The following is a 19,394-nucleotide window of genomic DNA, read 5'->3' as shown; positions in this document are numbered from 1 at the left end:
CTCACATCAATTTCTCAACTTTGGCACTACTGACATTTTGAGATGGTTCATTCTTTGTTTGAGGCAGTGTTCTATGTATTGTAGGATGTTTAGCAGCATTCCCAGCGTTGATCCATTAGATTCCATTAGCTTCTCCCAGGTGTGAGAATCAAAAATGTCTCCAGGCATTGCCAAATGTCCACTGGGAGCAAAATAGACCTTGCTTCAGAACCACTTTACTAAATCAAAGTCTTTGCATCTCAGAAAATATCTTGGGATTATCTAAAGCTGTACGGTACCTTCCAAAGTTGCTGTCCTAAACTAAATGTTGCAGTACCTAAACTAAATTAGAAAAAAAAAAAAACTTCTAGCCTGGCAGGTGTGGCTCAGCGGTTGAGCATTGACCTATGATCCAGGAGATCACGTTTTGATTCCCGGTCAGGGCACATGTCCGGGTTGTGGGCTCCATCCTCAACAGGGAGCATGCAGGAGGCAGCCAGTCAAGGACTCTCATCATTGATGTTTCTCTCTCTCCCCCCCTCTCCCTTCCTCTCTCTGAAATCAATAAAAATATATATATTTTAAAACATTTCTAGAGTCAAGCATAATTCCTATATATTAGGCACTAGATTACCATTATTTGAATTAATGAATTATGAATAATTATTCTATTCATTCTAGACATATTTCTGTTGGATGGGCTACTTCCTACTCTCTTCATTTTGATGATTAAAACAGAAAGAGATTTAACAGGAAAATGGAGTCAGAGAAGAAGGAAGTCAATGACAGAAATTTTAAGCAATGTGGTTCATTTTTTAAAAATTACTGACATTTCAAAAGATGGAAGATACATTTTACCATTTGTTTTCTACGCATCTAGGCAGTTACATATAGATATAACATAATTAATTGGAAAGTCTTAGGAAAATGGTAACAGTTTGATATATTATTTTGGATATCTATCTTAGCATTTATATAAAATTGTTTAGTGGATTTAAGTGTTAGAGAGAATACTAAGTTAAGAGGCTTACTATTATACCTCAATCATATTCTTTTGAGTATATAATCCACAGGAAATAATACAGTTTACTGTCCTTTTGTTTTCATTTCAAATTCTTAGGACATCGTTCTAAAAATTAAAAACTAAAAGACAACCTTCATGATATGCCCTTCCTTTGACAATCTTATATAATCGGAACCACAACCTCAGAACCTGTTCTCATTCATCAACTATATAACCAAGTAGATACACAGTTTATGATTTTTAAAACGTAATGCTATGAGCCCTTGTGGGGTGGCTCAGTTGGTTGGAGCATTGTCCCATACACCAAGGGCACAGGTTTGATTCCCAATCAGGGCACGTCCCTAGGTTGTGAGTTTGATCCTCAGTCGAGGCTTGAACAGGAGACAACTGATCTATGTTTCTCTCTTTCTCTCCCTGTCTCTCCCATCTTCTCTCAATAAACATAACTTCGGGTGAGGATTTAAAAAAACCATGTTATAAAATTTTTAAGTCTGATAATCAAAAGTATCCATCATTTCTGAACAGAGAGTAAGGCTCTTACCTACAAGCAACATTTGGATCAGCATTTCTTGAAAGTAGCAGCTCTACACACTTCAGGATCTGTTCCTCTGGGCCACGAGCAGAACATGCAGTTATCAAAATAGTCTGCTTATCTATGGTGAATAGAAAAATGAGAACCACCCTGAACATCAATAAGTATATATAACTGACTTATTTTACCATTCAAAAGATAATAAAAAGTACTGCACTCTTAAAATTCTACAACTTATTCCCAAATCTCTTTCTCTTAGTAGGTAACTTTATGTCTTCCTTCATCAACAAATAACATTAGGGCTGAATTGCCTTAATCTCCAAATTATATCTATAATTCATTTCTTCATTTCCTTTCCCTACTCCTATTTCTTCAAGAGAATAGGAAAGTAGGGAAGAGCATAGATTCTGTGTAGAGATACTGCCCAGAGTTGAACTTTTTGGTTGATTAAAATTTGCCTTGCTGAAATCATGGTTGAAAAACAATGATTGCTATTCTCTGATTTCACATCTTCTCATTCACTTGACAATTCACTGAAATCTGGCTTATGCCCAAACCATCCTATTGAAAATGATCTTCTTAATCCTTTTCTACTTGATTTCTCTGTTCTCACCCTACTTACTAAAACTCTTCTTCCCTTGGGTCCTATGGTATCAGCACAGATCAGGGTAGATTAAAAAAACAAAAACACTTCTTAAGTAAAAATTGAGAAATCAAAATAGGTCATGGCAGTCATGGTTTACATTAGTGGCTCAATATTGGATGAATATAAAGATATATAGTCCCAGTTCTGCCATTAATAAGCTGTGTCTACAGTGATATCTTAGTATCTCAGTAGACCTAATTTGTAGATAGGAAACTAATATCTGTCCAGTTTACCTGATGAGGTTGTTGTTGACTATATAAAAGAATTTATGTGAACATTTTATGAAAAATATCAATATAAAATGCTAGATTCTAACTGTAAGGTATTCCTCTGATTACAAAAAGCAAAGAAAGAAAGCTATTACTTTTTTTGAGAATATTTTATGGACTTTCAAAAATCTCATTCCTGAATTTACCTTTCACTGGGTGATATTTTAAAATGACACAATAAAAAGAAAAACTCATCACAGCAACTGATTAAACATAAAACTGTTAAGGTGGGAATTCATATAAAATGAGGAAACAAAATATAAATGGTATTACAAATACCTAATGTAGGTACAAACTTAATGAAAATTTAAAAAAACTTAAAGTGAAAATTAATTCTAAAATAAAATCTATACCTGAATTATGAAATGAATATAATTGCCCATTTGAAACATGTTAAAGACAAGTAATCAGTAATTCAATATAGTAATTAAACTAGACTTGCACATATACTCTTATTTTTCAAAAGCACTCAACAAAGTATTGAGTGGAAATTATTTAATAAAAAAGAGAAAAATATGGATTTAATAAACTATCTTTGAAACAACTTTAGTATAATTCAGAGTTAAGTTTTAAATTCCAAGGACTGATTTTCAAGTAATTTTCCACAAAATTACAAGCTTTCTGACGTTTTCTTTCAATGCATTTTCCATTATAAAAATAACCCAAACCCTTTAGCATAGAAGCTAAAGATATATAATAACACAATCAGTTATAAAAATAATATAAATGGAATTTACCTCTTTGGAAAGAGAGTTTTTCAAAATTTCTATGGTTTCTAATTTGATTTTGTATATCATTCACCTAATATAAGTTTAAAAAGAGGTTTTTTAAATTGCTTTAATTTTTTCACTTTGCTTAATAGCTGCAAACAGTAAACATAATCAGTTACATGATCTCAAACACCTTACCCTTATTTTTTTTCAAGGATAAACGTTTATTTTAAAGTGAATATATAAAAACAGAGCATGGTAAGTGTATATTATCACCCCTAAACACAATATAATAAGGCATCTAAACTGAGAAATATACAAAGTAAATTTTCACATATGTTAGATATTTAAAACATCTTACCCTTATCAAAACTTGCATTAGCACCTCTGTCCAAAAGGACCCGAACCAGCTCTACATTGGAAACACTAGCAGCATACATAAGGGGAGTCCATCCATACTGAAAGCTGGAATCTACACTAATGCCTGTCAAAATAAAAACAAGCTTTTAAAAAACACCACCACCACACATTCCAAAAAAAAATTCACTGTCACCTTAACATGCTTCAAGTACTGGGCATGTGGCATCACCATGTATACTTTATAATAAGAAGGAATTTCTTGGTAATAATGTCTTCAGAAAAACAGAAAATGGTTATATCTAAACTTTAATAAAATTAGCTAATTTCATTTTCACTGTGGGTGCTATGTTTCAGGACACCTGATCTGACAAGTTTTTTTTTTATCATAAAACTGCTATGTTATAACAGGTTTTACATACTATAATTTTCTGTGTAGGAGAGTTGGAAAAGGTTTCACAGAGGTAAACTGTTTTTTGTTTTTTTAAATTAGAATAGTATACATTTCTATAGTGGTGAACACCACATATATTCTTCAGATTCCCTTAATTTCCTTCCTAAAACAAAATTTATCCATGGGTGCTTGGTCAAACCTGAGGCAACAAAGATAGAGGTTAGGGTTAAATTATGAAAGCTTGATTAAGAAATGTTGACGGTACTTTGTGATCCAAGAATGGACACCATTATTTCTGTATTATAAAGACAACAAAGGTACCACTGTTGAGAGTAGAACAGAAAGGCAGGGAGGCCAGTTATGAGACTAGAAGCCTATGTAAAAGTTACAGCAAGGGAAGTGGGGAGAAAGAGGATGGAATATAAAAGAACATTTCAAGCACAGATTCATCAGAATTTAAAATTACTTTGAAGAGAAGAAGTGATAGAAAAGAACAAGTCAAAATGACCATCAGGTTCTGCCTTGGACAAATTAATGACAAACAATGTGCTAGAATTAGAAGCAGCATAGATCAGATATCAGGCCTGAGGAACAGGATCAAGTTTTAAAGCCATTATCCAGAATTCGACAAGAAAGGACAGATAATAACTATTTAGCAAATATGAGAGCCAGCTGAGCCAGCTGACCTTAAAATTCTCAAGTCATTAATGGTAAAAATCCTTGGAGTCACCTGATTTTATCCAATAGCACTGACTAATTTGATCATATAAAAATGGGAGAAAAATGGTTGAACTGATCTAGGTTTGGATCTAGAACTGGGGAAGAACATAGAAGATGTGATACAAGAACAAGGATACAATGAGGTAGTGAACATAGCCTATTCAATGTATGTAAAGCCTTTTCTATAAAAAGATCAAGATTTAACTGGCAGTCTCTTTCTTCAATCTAAGAAATATTTGTTAATGTTAAGAAAAGAAAGAAAACAGAATGTTTTTCTCTTTCGAAGAAGGAAAACCTGTATGCAAAAACCACTGACTATAGGCCTGTCTTTAACATCTTTTTATAGATTTACAGTCTCTGGCTATAAAGGGTTCCATCCCCAAAGAGGAAGATCATATACACACTAAGCTGCTGTCTAACTTTAATTGATATAAGGTGCATGATAATTACTGAGAGAAAACAACATAAAACGTTCTTAGTACATATATAGACCGTTGGCACAACCTGTCTTCTCTAACAATTTTTTTCCTTTAAACAGCTGCAACTGAAAGCATATGAATAAGATCAGAGAAAAAAATTACTTTTTGTCATTATTGTTTCCCTACTGACATTACTGCTCAAACCTGACTGCATATATAAAAAGGAAACAATGTGAAGAAAAAGATAAGCAAATGTGGCATGTTAGTATGAAAATTCTTAATCATCACCTCTAATACTTAAATAATCACCTCTAATATTCAAAAAAGCATCTATTATGCTCTAGATATAGTATAAAACCAGTAAGTTTAAGAAGATTGAGACAATATATTTATGTAACTCAAAGGCATTCAAAGTAACAGTATGTTGTTTTGGGATATACACATATAGAGTAAAAGTCTAAAGATTTGCATAGGAAAGATAAATACCAACTATAGTAGAGTGGTAATCTCCAGGGGGAAGGAGACAAGTCTCCATACCTTTCTGAATGTCTGAAATATTTAATTACTTAAAGAGAAATGAAAATAGTACATAGTAGAATAATAAAAACAGATATCTTTGAACTGTTAAAAGTGGCAGACTCAAAGGAAGCTTTCATTTTTATTAAGTTTTTCAACTGGTGCAGAAATATGTATAAAGACAAGAATGACTTTGAAAGGCAAAAAAATAAAAAATATTTTAAGAAGTGTTAAGTAATAACATCTGGAAAGAAACAAGGAAACACTAAAATAGGAATTACCTGTGAAAGTGAGAATTCAGAGGTAATGGGGGTGAAAGGTATCTTTCTATTCGTAACTATATACTATTATTGGTTGTTTTAAATGAACTTTAAAAATTTTTGCCATTAAACAACTTTAAAAGGTTGACTAAATTCGTATTTTACTGGTAGGCTCTTTTCAAGTCCTCAGCCTTCAGGAGCTTCTATCACTTCATTGCACCTAGTTCCACTACTCCTAAGGCAAACTCTTCTTTTCTAAAACAAGTTTCTGCCTATTACATCACTTCCAACACTCCTGCATGTGTTTATTAGGTATTAGGCATCACTTAATTATTCAAATTTTATCCAACTTCATTTGTCAATTACAACTCAAGTTCCATTGTCCACAAAGTCACACAGTTTCTTTTTTTGTTATAACAGCTAATATTTACATGCCTATATGTTCTAAGAACTTTATTAATGTATTCTCTCATTTTAATTCCTCTAAAATTACCTTTGATATAGTGCATCCCATTTAAAAAGGGGGGAAATTGAAGCTTAGGAAGGTTTGGTAACTTGGTCAAGAGTACTAGCAGGACTAGTATTCAAACCCAGAACTGTAATGTTTCCAAAAGGATTTACTTTCCACTAAACCATGAGGCATCACTAGCACAGAAGACAAACATTTTTCTATATACAATATCATTTAGCTATTTTGTGTGTGAGTTTTTTTTTCATTTTTTATTTTTTTCCATTACCATTTATGCCCTCTATGCCCTCTTCCGCCTCCTCTCCTTCCTCCCCAATCACCACACTGTCGTCCATGTCCATGGTTCTCTCTTTGCTTTCTTTTTTTTGCTCAATCCCTCTACCCCTCCAACACCTCCTCCCTCCAATGGTAAATTCCTGTTATTTATTTGGATAATTTCAATCATTATTATCAACAACTCACATTTCTATGTCAAGGTAATATTTTAAAATAATATAATATTTAATTTGATCTACAAAAAAAACTAATCATGGGACCCAGGCCAGAATTTACATAAAGAAAGTGATGCTCTGGAAGTTTAAATGTCATTTCCAGACAACCACAATGAGTAGGCAATAAAGCTGAAATAGATACCCAGATATTCTGATTCCTACCTCCCACATCATTTTACACGCACACACAAATGCGTGGAAGAACAAAACTGAGATGTACATAACAGAATCAACTCTTGAGAAACATAGTAATATATCACGGAAATGCTGAGAAAAGTAAGAGTTACCATAGTGGGGTAGGATTAGTCAGAATAAGCCTCTTGAAGGAAGTGGAAGAACTAACGGAAGGTAATAGGGTGGCATTCCAAATTAGAGGAAGAAAAGGCAGAGAACTCTGAGTCAAGAAAGATACGTAGGACACTTGATATATTAACATTCACTGTGATTCCATTAGAAAAGTAATTCAAACTTTTTAAAATAAGAAACAGTTGTGAACTTAGACAATTGCGTTGGGTTGAAACTATCCCTTATTTCTCACCAGAATTTAGGAGCTCTTGGACCAATGAAATATCTCCCGTGGTCAATGCTTTCTTAAATATTTCATTCTTTTCTTCGGTGGGTAACGGCCCTTTTAATTTCTAAAAAGGCAGAGTTTAAAGAAAATAGTTATACATATTTTCATTTCCACTGCAGCAGGAAACAATGCTTGGTTTTAGGTAACTTTTTTTTTTGAACAGGGGTGGGGGTGGGGCACAGGTAATGGCGGCCCAAACCCAAGTGAAGAGCTACCACATCAACAACCTAAACAAGTGCAGTCAATGAAAAATACAATAAGGAAAGACGATTTGTTTGTTTCAAATCCAAAAACCTGTCTTTCCACTGGAAAAACAAGCTAGGGAAACAGGTGAGGAAGTAAAAGGTTGCACGAGGTCGGGTCTTCGAGGACCAAGGGAGGCCGACCTAGGCGCAATGAAGAAAAAGCCTCCTCTGCTACCTGAGATGCCCGATCGAGATACCCAATCTCCCAGCCGTCATCCTCGCTCTCGCTACTCTCGCCTCCACCGGCCACTGCCAAGCTGCGAAACATGCCTGCTGCCATACCCGCCGCCATGCCCTAAGGCCCCTCCCTACCCGCACAGCCGCGCGGCCCGCGTGCGTGTGCGCCCCCCCTGCGCCTGCGCCTGCGCCTGCGCCTGCGCCTGCGCCTGCGCCTGCGCCTGCGCCTGCGCCTGCGCCTGCGCCTGCGCAAGCCCGGGCTGCGAGGGAAGGCGCGAGGTGCGCGACCGCTGGGGCCTTGCGCCCTCAGGCACGGGTGGCGCGGCGCCGCTCGTCCCTCTAGGCAGCCCCACGGCTGTAAGAGATGAAAACCTGCGCCTTGCGGAGCTGATGGGTTTGGCAGGGTACTTGTTTGACGAAGTTCTTGCTGTTTAAGGATTGCCCCACTTGTAGCAGGAGCAGAATTGTGATTTCTATGCCAAGTACGGCTATGCTTTCACCCCCATCCCGTTCAATCGCCGCCTCCTACCCCGTCCAGAGCCACTGTCAAACGTGTACCCTGGGAGAGGGACTGCTCTTAGCCAGAATATATCCCTAAGGAGCACCACCCATGCATTCAAGAAGCCATCAAACAAATGGGAGCTCACGAAGGAGCCAGAAGAATCCTTCCTTTAAATTTCATGTGATCTGAGGTCTCTGCGTAGATTCAGAAACTTCAGAGCATCATAACACTTGCCCACCTAGATGGTGTAGACGCAGTAAAAGAAATAATCGTCAGGAAAGGAAGGGGGGACAGTGGATCAAAAAAGTTGGGAAGAAGAAATGAGTTAAATTTTCAGAGAGCAAGTAAATAATTCAAGCAACTCCAGGTGAAAGCAGTCAGACTCACTTTTCTGCATCTAACTTCTACGTGAAATACCACAAAAAACCAGATCCAGCAAGAATCGCGCATATTTATGTATCTCAAGCTGATTTAAAAGGAATGTAACCATGCACTATTCTTTGAAAGTTTTGCAATTTTTTTTCTTAAGAAATCTTTGATGTAAGAGTTTGAAGTTATTTACTTCAGAGATTTTCACAGATAACTATTTTTAGGTAGTTTGGTTATTTTGGGGCCATGCCTGTCCTTCTAAATGCTGTCCTTCAGTAAATGTTATGGATAATTGGCCACAGCCAGGCACAACTAGGTTTGGGGAGACAACATTGAAGACAAACCAAGCTGTCTCTTGGAGCTCACTTCTTTTTTTAACCCTCAGCCGAGGATATGTTTTTACTGATTTGAGAGAGAAAGAGAAACATTGATCCATTGCTTCCCATACCTCCTGAATGGGGATCAAACCCTCAACCTAGGCATGTGCCCTGACAAGAGTCAAAGCCCCAACCTTTGGTATACTGGATGCTGCGCCAGCCGACTGAGCGACACCGGCCAGGATGGAGCTCATATTTTAACGAAGAAAGACAATAAGCAAGTGAATAAGCAAGACTACTGCACATCGTAGGTTACCCAAAGGAAATCAACAAGTGCTCAGTTTCTGGGGATCAAACCCTTTAGGTGGTTTCCAGGCCAGATCACTTACTATCAGTAGTTGTATGCCCTTGGGCAATTTACTTAGCCTCTTCTGCATAAGTTCCCTTATCTGTCAAATGAAGATAATGATAGGACCCAACATACAGAATTGTTTCCAGGATTAAATAAAGGAACGGTCTTGTAATAGGGCCAGTCCCGATGTAAAGGGTAAATAAATATTAGCTAATAGTATTATCATTGTGTTAGAGTAGTTGGACTTGAGTAGAGTCATGAACAACAAGAAGGAGCCAGCCATAAACAGTGGGAGAGCAGAGCTTTCCTGGCAGAGGAGATGGCTAGTGCCAAGGCCTTAAATCAGGAAAAAAGCCTGGGGCAGGTGAGGCCCCAAGGGAGCAAAATATAAGAGGCACTCCGTTTCGGGGTTCTGTAGGCTCTTACATTTTGCACCACAGGCACCTCACTTGTTTTACTTTGTCCTTGTTCTGCTTGGACCAGAAAGGAGGCCTGGAACTGGAGCCTCATGAAGGAAAGGATATGTGATGAGAGGACCTCGAAAGCCTTAAGTAAGGAGTTTGTATTTTATTTCAAGAGCGATTAAACATTGAAATATCATTTTGCATTTCTTAATAATTTTTATTTTTCAGTTACAGTTGACATACAATGTTATATTACTTTCAGGTATATAACCCAGTAATTAGGCATTTATATAACTTATGAAGTGATCACCCCAACACATCTAGTACCCATCTGACACCATACATAGTCATTAAAGTATTATTGACTATATTGCCTATGCTATACTTTACAACCTCATAACTATTCTTTAACTATCAAATTGTACTTCTTAATCTCTTCAACCTTTGCACCCAGACCCCCAACCCCTCTCCCATCTGTCAACTGTCAAAATAGTCTCTGCATCTCAGTCTGTTTCTGGTCTTCTTGTTCATTTATTTTGCTTTTGAGATTCCACATAGAAGTGAAATCCTATGGCCTTTATCTTTCTCTGTCTGACCTACTTCACTCAGCACAGTACCCACTATGCCCATCCATGCTGTTGCAGATGCAAGAATTCATTCTTTTCTTTTAAGGATGAGCCATATTTCATTGTATATATGCACCATTCTTCTTTACCCATTCCTGTATTGATGAACACCTCGGTTGCTTCCATATCTTGGCTATTGTAAATAATGCTGCAGTGAACATACGGATGCATATGTCTTTTCGATTTAGTGTTTTGGGTTTCTGTGGATAAATACCCAGAAGTGGAATTGCTGCATCCTCCATTGTCTCTTGTTATAGACTTTATTTTAAAGTCAATTTTGTCTGGTACAAGAATTGCTACCCCACTTTTTTTGTTTGTTCCCACTTTCATGAAATATCTTTTTTCCATCTCTTTACCTTCGGTCTGTGTGTGCCTTTTGATCTGAAGTGAGTCTCTTGTAGGCAGCACAAATAAAGGTCTTGTTTTGTTATTCACTTAACCACAGTATGTCTTTTGATTGATGCATTTAATTCATTTGCATTTAATGTAGTTATTAATAGATATGCATTTACTGCCATTTTATTATTAATATTTTTTATCTTTTTTCTTCTTCCTAAAGAAGATCCTTTAACATTTCTTGTAAGACTGGTTTGGTGGTGGTGAACCTCTTTAGCTTTTTCTTGTCTGGAAAGCTCTTTATCTCTCCTTTGATTCAAAATGAAAGATTTGCAAGGTACAGTAATATTGGTTGTAGGTCCTTGCTTTATATCACCTTGAATATTTAGTCAATCCCTTCTGGCCTGCAAAGTTTCTGTTGAGAAATAAGTTTATAGTCTCATGGGAGCTCCCTTATAGATAACTAAGTGCTCTTCTCTTGCTGCTTGTAAGATTCTCTCTTTGTCTTTAACCTTTGGCATTTTAATTATGATGTGTCTTGCTGTGGGCCTCTTTGGGTTCCTCTTGTTTGGGACTCTCTGTGCTTCCTGGACTTGTATGTCTATTTCCCTCACCAGGTTAGGGAAGTTTTCAGTCATTATTTTTTCAAATAGGTTTTCACGTTCCTTATGCTCAGTCTTCTCTCTCCCTCATCCCCATGATGCAAATGTTGGTATGCTTGAAGTTGCCCCAGAGGCTCCTTATAATCTCCTCATTTTGGGGGATTCCTTTTTCTTTTTGCTGTTCTGATTGAGTGTCTTTTGCTCCCTTATTTTCCAAACCCCTCGTTTGATCCCCTTCTCATGCACTGTCCTGTTGATGCCCTGTAAGGTATTCTTCATTTCAGAGAGTGTGTCTTCATTTACTACTAGTTCTTTAAGTTTCCAACCTCCATTTTTGTGTTTCCTATCTCTTTGTTGAAGCTCTCACTAAATTCATATACTCTTCTCCTGAGTTCACTGCACATCCTTAGAACCAGTGTTTTGAACTCTGTCTGGTAGATTGCTTGTCCTCGTTTTGTTTAGTTCTTTTTCTGGAGTTTTGTTCTGTTCTTTCATTTGAGACGTTTCTTTGTCTCCTCATTTTGGCTGCCTGCCTATACATATTTCTGTTTGGGTAGAGTTGCTTTGTCTCCTAACCTTGGTAGAGTGGCCTTATGCAGTAAGTGTCCTGTAGGCCCCGTGGCACACCCAGCCTCCTCTGTCACCCAGACTGGCTGCTTCAGGTGCGTACCTTGTGTAGGCTGTGTCCACCCACCTGTTGTAGTTGAGCCTTGATTGCCATGTCAATGGGACAGATTTACCCTCAGGTCAATTGGCTTTGGGGACTGGCCAGGACTGCAGCAGAGGAGCTGCTGTGCAGGGGCCAACCCCATGGAGAAGGATTTACTTCAGAGGGGCTCTTGTGCCTGTTGAGTTCACCCTTTGAGTGGATCACTTGTAGAGGTGCTTGGGTGGTGCTCTGGTGTCACCTGAAGCTGTCTACCAGGTGCACTGGCTCTGGAACTTTTGGTAGGTGCAGACCAAGATCAGTCTCCACCTGTGCCCTTTTTGGCATGAGCTACAGAGTGATCTGTGGATGACTGCTACCTGTGCTGGGCTTGGAGGTGCTTAGGAGAGGCCAAGCTGAAAACCAAGACCAGCTGCTACTGGTGCTGGGCCTGGGGCCACTTAGCAAGAGGTATGGAACATGCTTAGGCCAGATACTACTTGTTTGGGGTTTGTGAACCTTTGAGAAATTTTAGGAAACTTTTCAGCATGATCCAAGACAGGCCATTGTATGGAGAAACCACTGGAAACAGCTTGGGTGTGCTGGGTTGCTTGGGGCAGGGTCTCAGGAAATCTCCAAGGTTGGTCAAACAGTGTTAGCTATTTGATGGAGTTGCTCTGTGGGGTGAAGGCTCAACAAAGGAACAATGGTCTCTACCATCACTTCTGCCTTGTAGAAAGTTGCATCTCCAACCCTTGCCCCAGAGCCTTTTGAGCTGTTACACCCCCCCAACCCCCGCCAGACACACACACAGTGGAGCTCAGAATAAGTGAGTTCAAGTAAATCTGGACATGGGCTGTTTAAGAGGAATACCTGGGACTCCAAAAGCCCTCCATTTCACTCAGCTACAATTCTCGCTGGTTTTCAAAAAGCAGGAGTTATGGACCCTTTTCTTCCTGGCACTGGAACCCTGGGCTGGGAACCCTTGCTCCTCGGTTCCTCAGAAGAGACCTCCAATGATGATATCTGTCCCAATTTTTACTACCATGCATGGGTGTGGGACCAGCAAGTTTTAGTTTTGCTTCTGTGCCCCTCCTACTAGTCTTGACGTGCCTTCTTCTGTGTGACCTGTTTTAGGACTTCTGTTCATCTATATTTCACGTGCTTTTGAATTATGGCTGTTTCTGTAGTTTAGTCGATATTTTGATGTGGTTGTGGGAGATTGTGAGTACTGCCTTTACTTACTCCACCCATTTGACCAGAATCCATTTAAATGTTTTTAAACTGATGAAAGACATGTTCTGCTGTGCTTGTGTGTGTGTGTGTGTGTATTTAAAGACACTCAAACTCTTTTATTTATTTTTTTAATCTTTGCCTGAGGATATGTTTTTTGCTTTTTTTTAATTGATTTTAGAGAGAGGAAAGGAGGGAGAAAGAGAAACATCAATGTGAGACAGAAACATCTATCGGTTACCTTCCACACATACCCTGACCAGGGATCAAACCCGCAACCTAGGTATGTGCTCTGGGAGTCTAACTGGCAACCTTTTGGTGCACAGGAGGAGGAGGATCCAACCCACTGAGCCACGCGGCCAGAGTGAAAAGGATTTGGGTTTTTTTTCGTGTTTTTGTTTTGTTTTGTTTTTAGCATCTGGCTAAGTAGTGGTACCACTTACTAAAATGGTGAAACATTAGAGGATAAACTTGAAGATAAAATGAGCATCTCAAAATTAACATATTCGAAACAAAATACTCAAGTGTAGCTGTCAAGTGGTTAGTTGGATATTCAAGTATGGATCTCAGGAGAAAGGCTGGTCTTAGAGATATAACTATAGGAGTTATTCATATATAGTTGATTTTTAAAACTTTGGGATTTACCCAGCGAGATATTTTTGTAAATACAGATGCTATAAACTGAATGTTTCTGTCCTCACCCCCTAAAAATATTTCATATGCTGAAACTTAGTCCCCAAATTGGTGGGTTTTGGAGGTGGAAACTTTGGAAGCTGCGTAAATCATAAGGGCATGGCCCTCATGAATGGGATTAGTGCCCTCATGAAAGAAACTCTAGAGAGCTCCCTTTCCCTTCCACCATGTTAGGACACAACAAGAAGATGCTCTATGAACCAGGAAATGGGCTCTCACCAGACACCAAATCTGCCAGCACCTTGATCTTGGACTTCCCAGCCTCCAGAACACTGAGAAATAAATATATGTTATTTATAAACCACCCTACCTATTGTATTCTCTTATAGCAGCCCAAGCAGACTATGACAATAGATAAGATTACTCTAAAATTTATGTGGAAAGGCAAAGAACCTAGATATCTAAAATAATGTTGAGATAGAAGAATTAAGTAAGAGAAATTCCTCTACATGATTTTAAGACTTATTGTGCAACTATAGTAATCAGAACTGGGGTGTATTAGAGAAGGGATAGATACATAGATCAGTGGAACAGAACAGAGAGCCTAGAAATAGACCCACATAAGTAAGGTCAAATGATTTTGACAACGATGAAAGAGCAATTCAAAGGAGGAAGGATAATCTTTAACAAATGATGCTGGACCAGCTGAATATTCATAGATTTAAAAAAGAACCTATCTAACCTTGATGTCTTTTCAAAAATTAACTCAAAATGTATCACAGGTGAACACAATGTTTGCAGCAGCACTATTTCTATTAGCCAAAAAGTTTAAAACAACCCCAATCCATCAACTGATGAATGGATAAACAAAAACATCTATACCATTTATATTAGTTTCCTAAGACTACCAGAAAAAATTACTACAAACTGGGTGGCTTTTAACCATAGAAATTTATTCTCTCACCATTCTGGAGGCCAGAAGTCTGAAATCAGAATGTAAACAGCACCATGCAACCTTTTGAAACCTCTAGGGGATACTTGCTTGCCTTTTCATAGCTTCTGGGAGTTGCCACCAATCCTTGGCATTTCTTGGCATCACTTTAATCTCTGACACTTTATTTAGGGCTCATTCTAATTCAGTAGGACCTCATCTAAATTTGATTACATCTGCAAAACCCCTGTTCCCAAACAAGGTTACATTCACAGGTTCTGGGTAGACAAACATTTTGTGGGGACACTGTTCAACCCAGTATATCATATATGTCTCTTAGCATAATGTTTTCAAAATCCACATTGTAGCATATATCTGTATTCCATTTCTTTTTATGCTGAATAATGTATGGTATTGATTTTAGAAGGTGATTTCAGGAGGTGGCAAGACCCATTGAAAGACTAATGTAATTGTGAATGTAGAAGTGGCAGGAAAAATGAAGAGAGCATGCATTCAATTTCTCATGAATTAGAATCAATAGGATTTGGTGACTGTATATGAAGGATAAGGTAGGAGGAGTCAAAGCTAATGTGACAAGAACACAAGAAAAAGAAAATATTTTGAGGAAACAGAGCTAAGCTTTGTTCTGTGCAGAGATAGTCTGAAGTGCCTGAGGAACATCCAAGGTCTGGAGCTCCCAGAGAGACCTGGGCTATCAGTTCAGCTTTAGAAAGCATCTTCCTAAGAGGTAACTGTGGATGTATTAAAGCAATGATATTGCCAAAGGAGAAGGGATAGGATGAGGGAATCAGAAGGCCAGGAACATATCCTTAGAGAATGACCATTCTTTTAGAAAGCCAGCAAAGGAAAGGAAGCAACAAAAGGGCCTGAGAAATAGTGATTAAAGAAGCAGGAGACCTGGAAGACATCAATGTCTCAAAAATCTTGCACTGAATTGTAACCTAAGATAATAATAATAGCAATAATAATGATGGTAAATTCATTTTATAGTACTTCTTACGTTCCAGTCACTGTCCTAGGCTTAACCTATATTAAGTCATATGTATACTCACACAACCTATTGAGGTAAATACTATCTCAATTTCACAGAAGGGGAAATGAAGACACAGAAAGGTACAGTCACCTGCCCTTGGCAGCTGGGATTCAAAGTCAGGAAACAGCACTGTAGTCCATGCTATTAGTCTTTATTATCTAACACTTATGTAGCACTTCCTTAATCACCTTATATCCATTAATTCACAAAATCTTCACTATAACTTTTTGAGGTGTTAAAATTATTATCTTCATTTTACGGATGAGGAAACTGAAGTACAGAAAGGTTGTGTAAAACCACCCAAGATAATATAACTGCTAAGTGGGACGATTAAAAATCACTACAGGCTCTCTGGAGTGGGGCTCAGGTTTAACTCAGAAACTGTGATGCCCACAAAAGCATGCTTTCTCTTAGGGGGATACTTGTTTCTCCCGTGTGTTTCACTCACTCTGTAGCACTGTCTCTGAAGCACTCCTTTACAAAGCAGATATCATCTTCTGACTTTTAAGTAAACCAGACTCAGAATAAAGCTTGATTCACTTACAGATTTATCAAAAGCTTTATTCCTGGCCAGATAAGAAATTTGGATTTCTCTGAAGAGATTTGGGAATTCCCCCAGGGTGACTTCCTGGAGTAGGTCAGAAAGCCACCTACCCATTTTGTTAATAATGATAACGTTCTGCTTGGTTCACTGATTATAGGAGACTGGTAAAACAAAGAGGGCAAGAAACCAGGTGGATCTGAGAAATAAATATTACTCAAATTTAGGCAGCCTCTGGTCCTGAGTATTTAAAAAAAAAACTTTTAAGCTTTGATGCAGGCATTAGTTATGCCTATCTAATACAGTTCATTTTACTATTACACATGATGATGCTTTATTTTATTTGGAACTTGTTTTAAATTTAATGTTATCACATTTTTATAATTCTTGCTTATTTTCTCATAATATGTGTGGTAGTACTTTGAATAACTTGAAAAAATTCTGTTTATATTCTTAATTCTTAATTCTGTCTGGGATCCAGTTGGGTTAACTGCCTCTTTAAAGATAATTTTGGAGGCATAAAAATGGTAAACAGTTTTTTTTTTTTCAATAATTAACATGTTTACAAGATAGTCAAGGAAAGAAATAAGCAATTTATTATCTAGCATTAATTGATTCCACAAATATTGTGCTCCTATTATATTTTCTAGGCATGAAGAATGAAGTTTTAAAGAAGACAGATAAGATCCTTGACCTCAGAATGTTTATTGTCTAGCCTGAGAAACAAACAAATAAATATATAATTAAATATAAGGTAACGACAAGTTCTACAGTGAGAAATTAACCAAGTGAAGTGCATAGAGAGTAATGGGAGGAAAATGGGAATTTTAAATAAGGGTTTCAGAGAAAGCTGCTCTAAGTGTTATTAGTGTTATGGAAAGTTAAAAGAATTTGATTTCCCACTTTAAAATGTCATTCTGGCTACAAGGAGAAAAAAACTGTAGGAGAACAAGAGTATAATTAGGAATACCTATTAAGAATCCTAATATTACAATAGTCTGGATCCTCAAACTTGCCTTAATATTAGAATCCTCTGGAGATGATTCTAGCTAGTCCCAATCTAAACCAATTATACCAAAATCTCAAGGAGTGGGGTCTAGGTGTTGATATTTCTCTAGGCTCCTCTGGTGATTTTAATAGGTATCCAGAGTTGTGGAAGAAAGATGTTAGGGCTATGTCTAGGGCAGTTACCTATATCCAGTAGAAAAATGTAAAGAACCAGAATGTTGAGATGAAGCTATGAAAACAAAAATAGATTCTTGCCTATTCTTCTTTAAGGAATGTGGTTGGGTCAGAGAACAAAAATCCTTAAGCAAAAAAACCCCCAAAAAACCCATCAGGAAATGAGGAAAATGGGTATCAGTTAAGAAGCATTAACCAATAAAATACCAGGAAGTAATGGTTAATGACATGTTTTTGTGTGTCATGTTTATTTCTTCAAATATTCTAATATGTAGCCCACATTTGAAAATCAGTGTAGAAGAAGGATCTGGGAAGCCAGGTCTAGAGCAGTTATCTTTGGAGGTGGCTAGGTGCCAGATTCAGGATATGTATCCATATGTACATGTGTATATATATGCTCATGGAGACAGCAGATAAATGGGAGGTGGGATAAAAAGGTCTCAGGGATAACAACCAAATTTTATGTTTGAAAAATTGGATGAATGGTGATTGATTTACTCCTGCAGGGGTGGGAATGGGTAGAAGAGCAGAGGTATATGTGTAGGTGTGTGGGGGTATTGAAATCTCAAGTATCCATTAACAGATACTCCTTCCTTGGGGCACACCTACTTGAATCTCATTTTTGAGTGAATTTTTATTTATTTATTTTAGTTTAAAATATTACAGATGTCCCTGTTTTCTCCCCAATGACCCGTTCCACCCTGTCCCATCCCTCTCCTCAGACCCTCTCCCCACCATCGTCCGTGTCCTTGGGTTGTGCATATATGCATATAAATTCTTTGGTTACTTTCTCCCCTTCCACCCACCCACCCTCCTCCATCCCTCTGATACTCGTCAGTCTCATCTATGCTTCCATGTCATTGAATCTATTCTGTTCATCAGTTTCTTAATTTCCTTAGATTCCACGTATAAGCGAGATCATGAGATGTTTGTCTTTCGTTGCCTGGCTTATTTCACTTAGCATAATTTTCTCCGGGTCCATCCATACTGTCCCAAAGGGTACAAGATTCTTCTTCTTTACAGCTGCGTAGTATTCCATGGTGTAAATGTCCCACAGCTTTTTTATCCACTCATCTATTGATGGGCACTTGGGCTGTTTCCAGATCTTAGCTATTATAAACTGTCCTGCTATGAACATTGGGGTACATATATTCTTTCTGATTAATGTTTCAGGATTCTTAGGATATATTCCTAGGAGTAGGATCACTGGGGCAAAAGGCAGCTCCATTTCTAATTTTTTAAGGAACCTCCATACTGTTTTCCATAGTGGTTGCACCAGTCTGCATTCCCACCAGCAGTGTACTAGGGTTCCCCTTTCTCCACACCCTCGCCAGCACATGTCATTTGTTGATTTGTTGATTTGTTGATGGTGGCCATTCTGACAGGTGTGAAGTGGTTTTAATTTGCATCCTTGTGGTTTTAATTTGCAGCTCTCTGATGATTAGCTGAGCATTTTCTCATGTGTCTCCTGGCCATCCGTATGTCCTCTTTAAAGAAGTGTCTATTCAAGTCCTTTGCCCATTTCTTAATTGGGTTGTTTGTCTTCTGCTTGCTGAGTAATATGAGTTTTTTGTACACGTTGGAAATTAGCCCCCTAATCAGATACATCCTTGGCAAATATGTTTTCCCAGACCGTGGGGTTCCTTTGTATTTTGAGGCTGTTTTCTTTTGCTGTGCAGAAGCTCTTTAGTTTGATGTAGTCCCATATATTTATTTTTTCTTTTGTTTTTCTTGCCCTAGGAGATGTATCAGTGAAAAGTCCACTAGTGGGATATCTGTGACTTTACGGCCTGTGTTTTCTTCCAGGATTTTTATGGTTTTGTGACTTACATTTAAGTCTTTTATCCATTTTGAGTTTATTTTTGTGTATGGTGAAAGTTGGTG

The 19,394-nt window shown here is 37.8% G+C and overlaps 1 protein-coding gene across 1 annotated transcript in view; it reads right to left on the bottom strand.

The window, feature by feature from the left end:
- ASZ1 (ankyrin repeat, SAM and basic leucine zipper domain containing 1) overlaps window positions 1-7,897 on the bottom strand; it is a 95,908-nt gene extending 88,011 nt beyond the window's left edge. Inside the window, exons 1-4 of the mRNA XM_016196930.2 lie at window positions 7,781-7,897; window positions 7,325-7,424; window positions 3,522-3,644; window positions 1,545-1,656 (exon numbers count right to left, since the gene is read on the bottom strand). Coding sequence (XP_016052416.2) covers window positions 1,545-1,656; window positions 3,522-3,644; window positions 7,325-7,424; window positions 7,781-7,897 — 452 coding nt within the window. The remainder of the gene's footprint in view (window positions 1-1,544; window positions 1,657-3,521; window positions 3,645-7,324; window positions 7,425-7,780) is intronic.
- Window positions 7,898-19,394: the final 11,497 nt, after the last annotated feature.

The sequence above is a fragment of the Miniopterus natalensis genome, chromosome 10 (genome assembly GCF_054644295.1).
Source record: "Miniopterus natalensis isolate mMinNat1 chromosome 10, mMinNat1.hap1, whole genome shotgun sequence".
NCBI classification, from domain to species: Eukaryota; Metazoa; Chordata; class Mammalia; order Chiroptera; family Miniopteridae; genus Miniopterus; species Miniopterus natalensis.
This window is presented reverse-complemented; position numbering and strand designations above follow the sequence as displayed.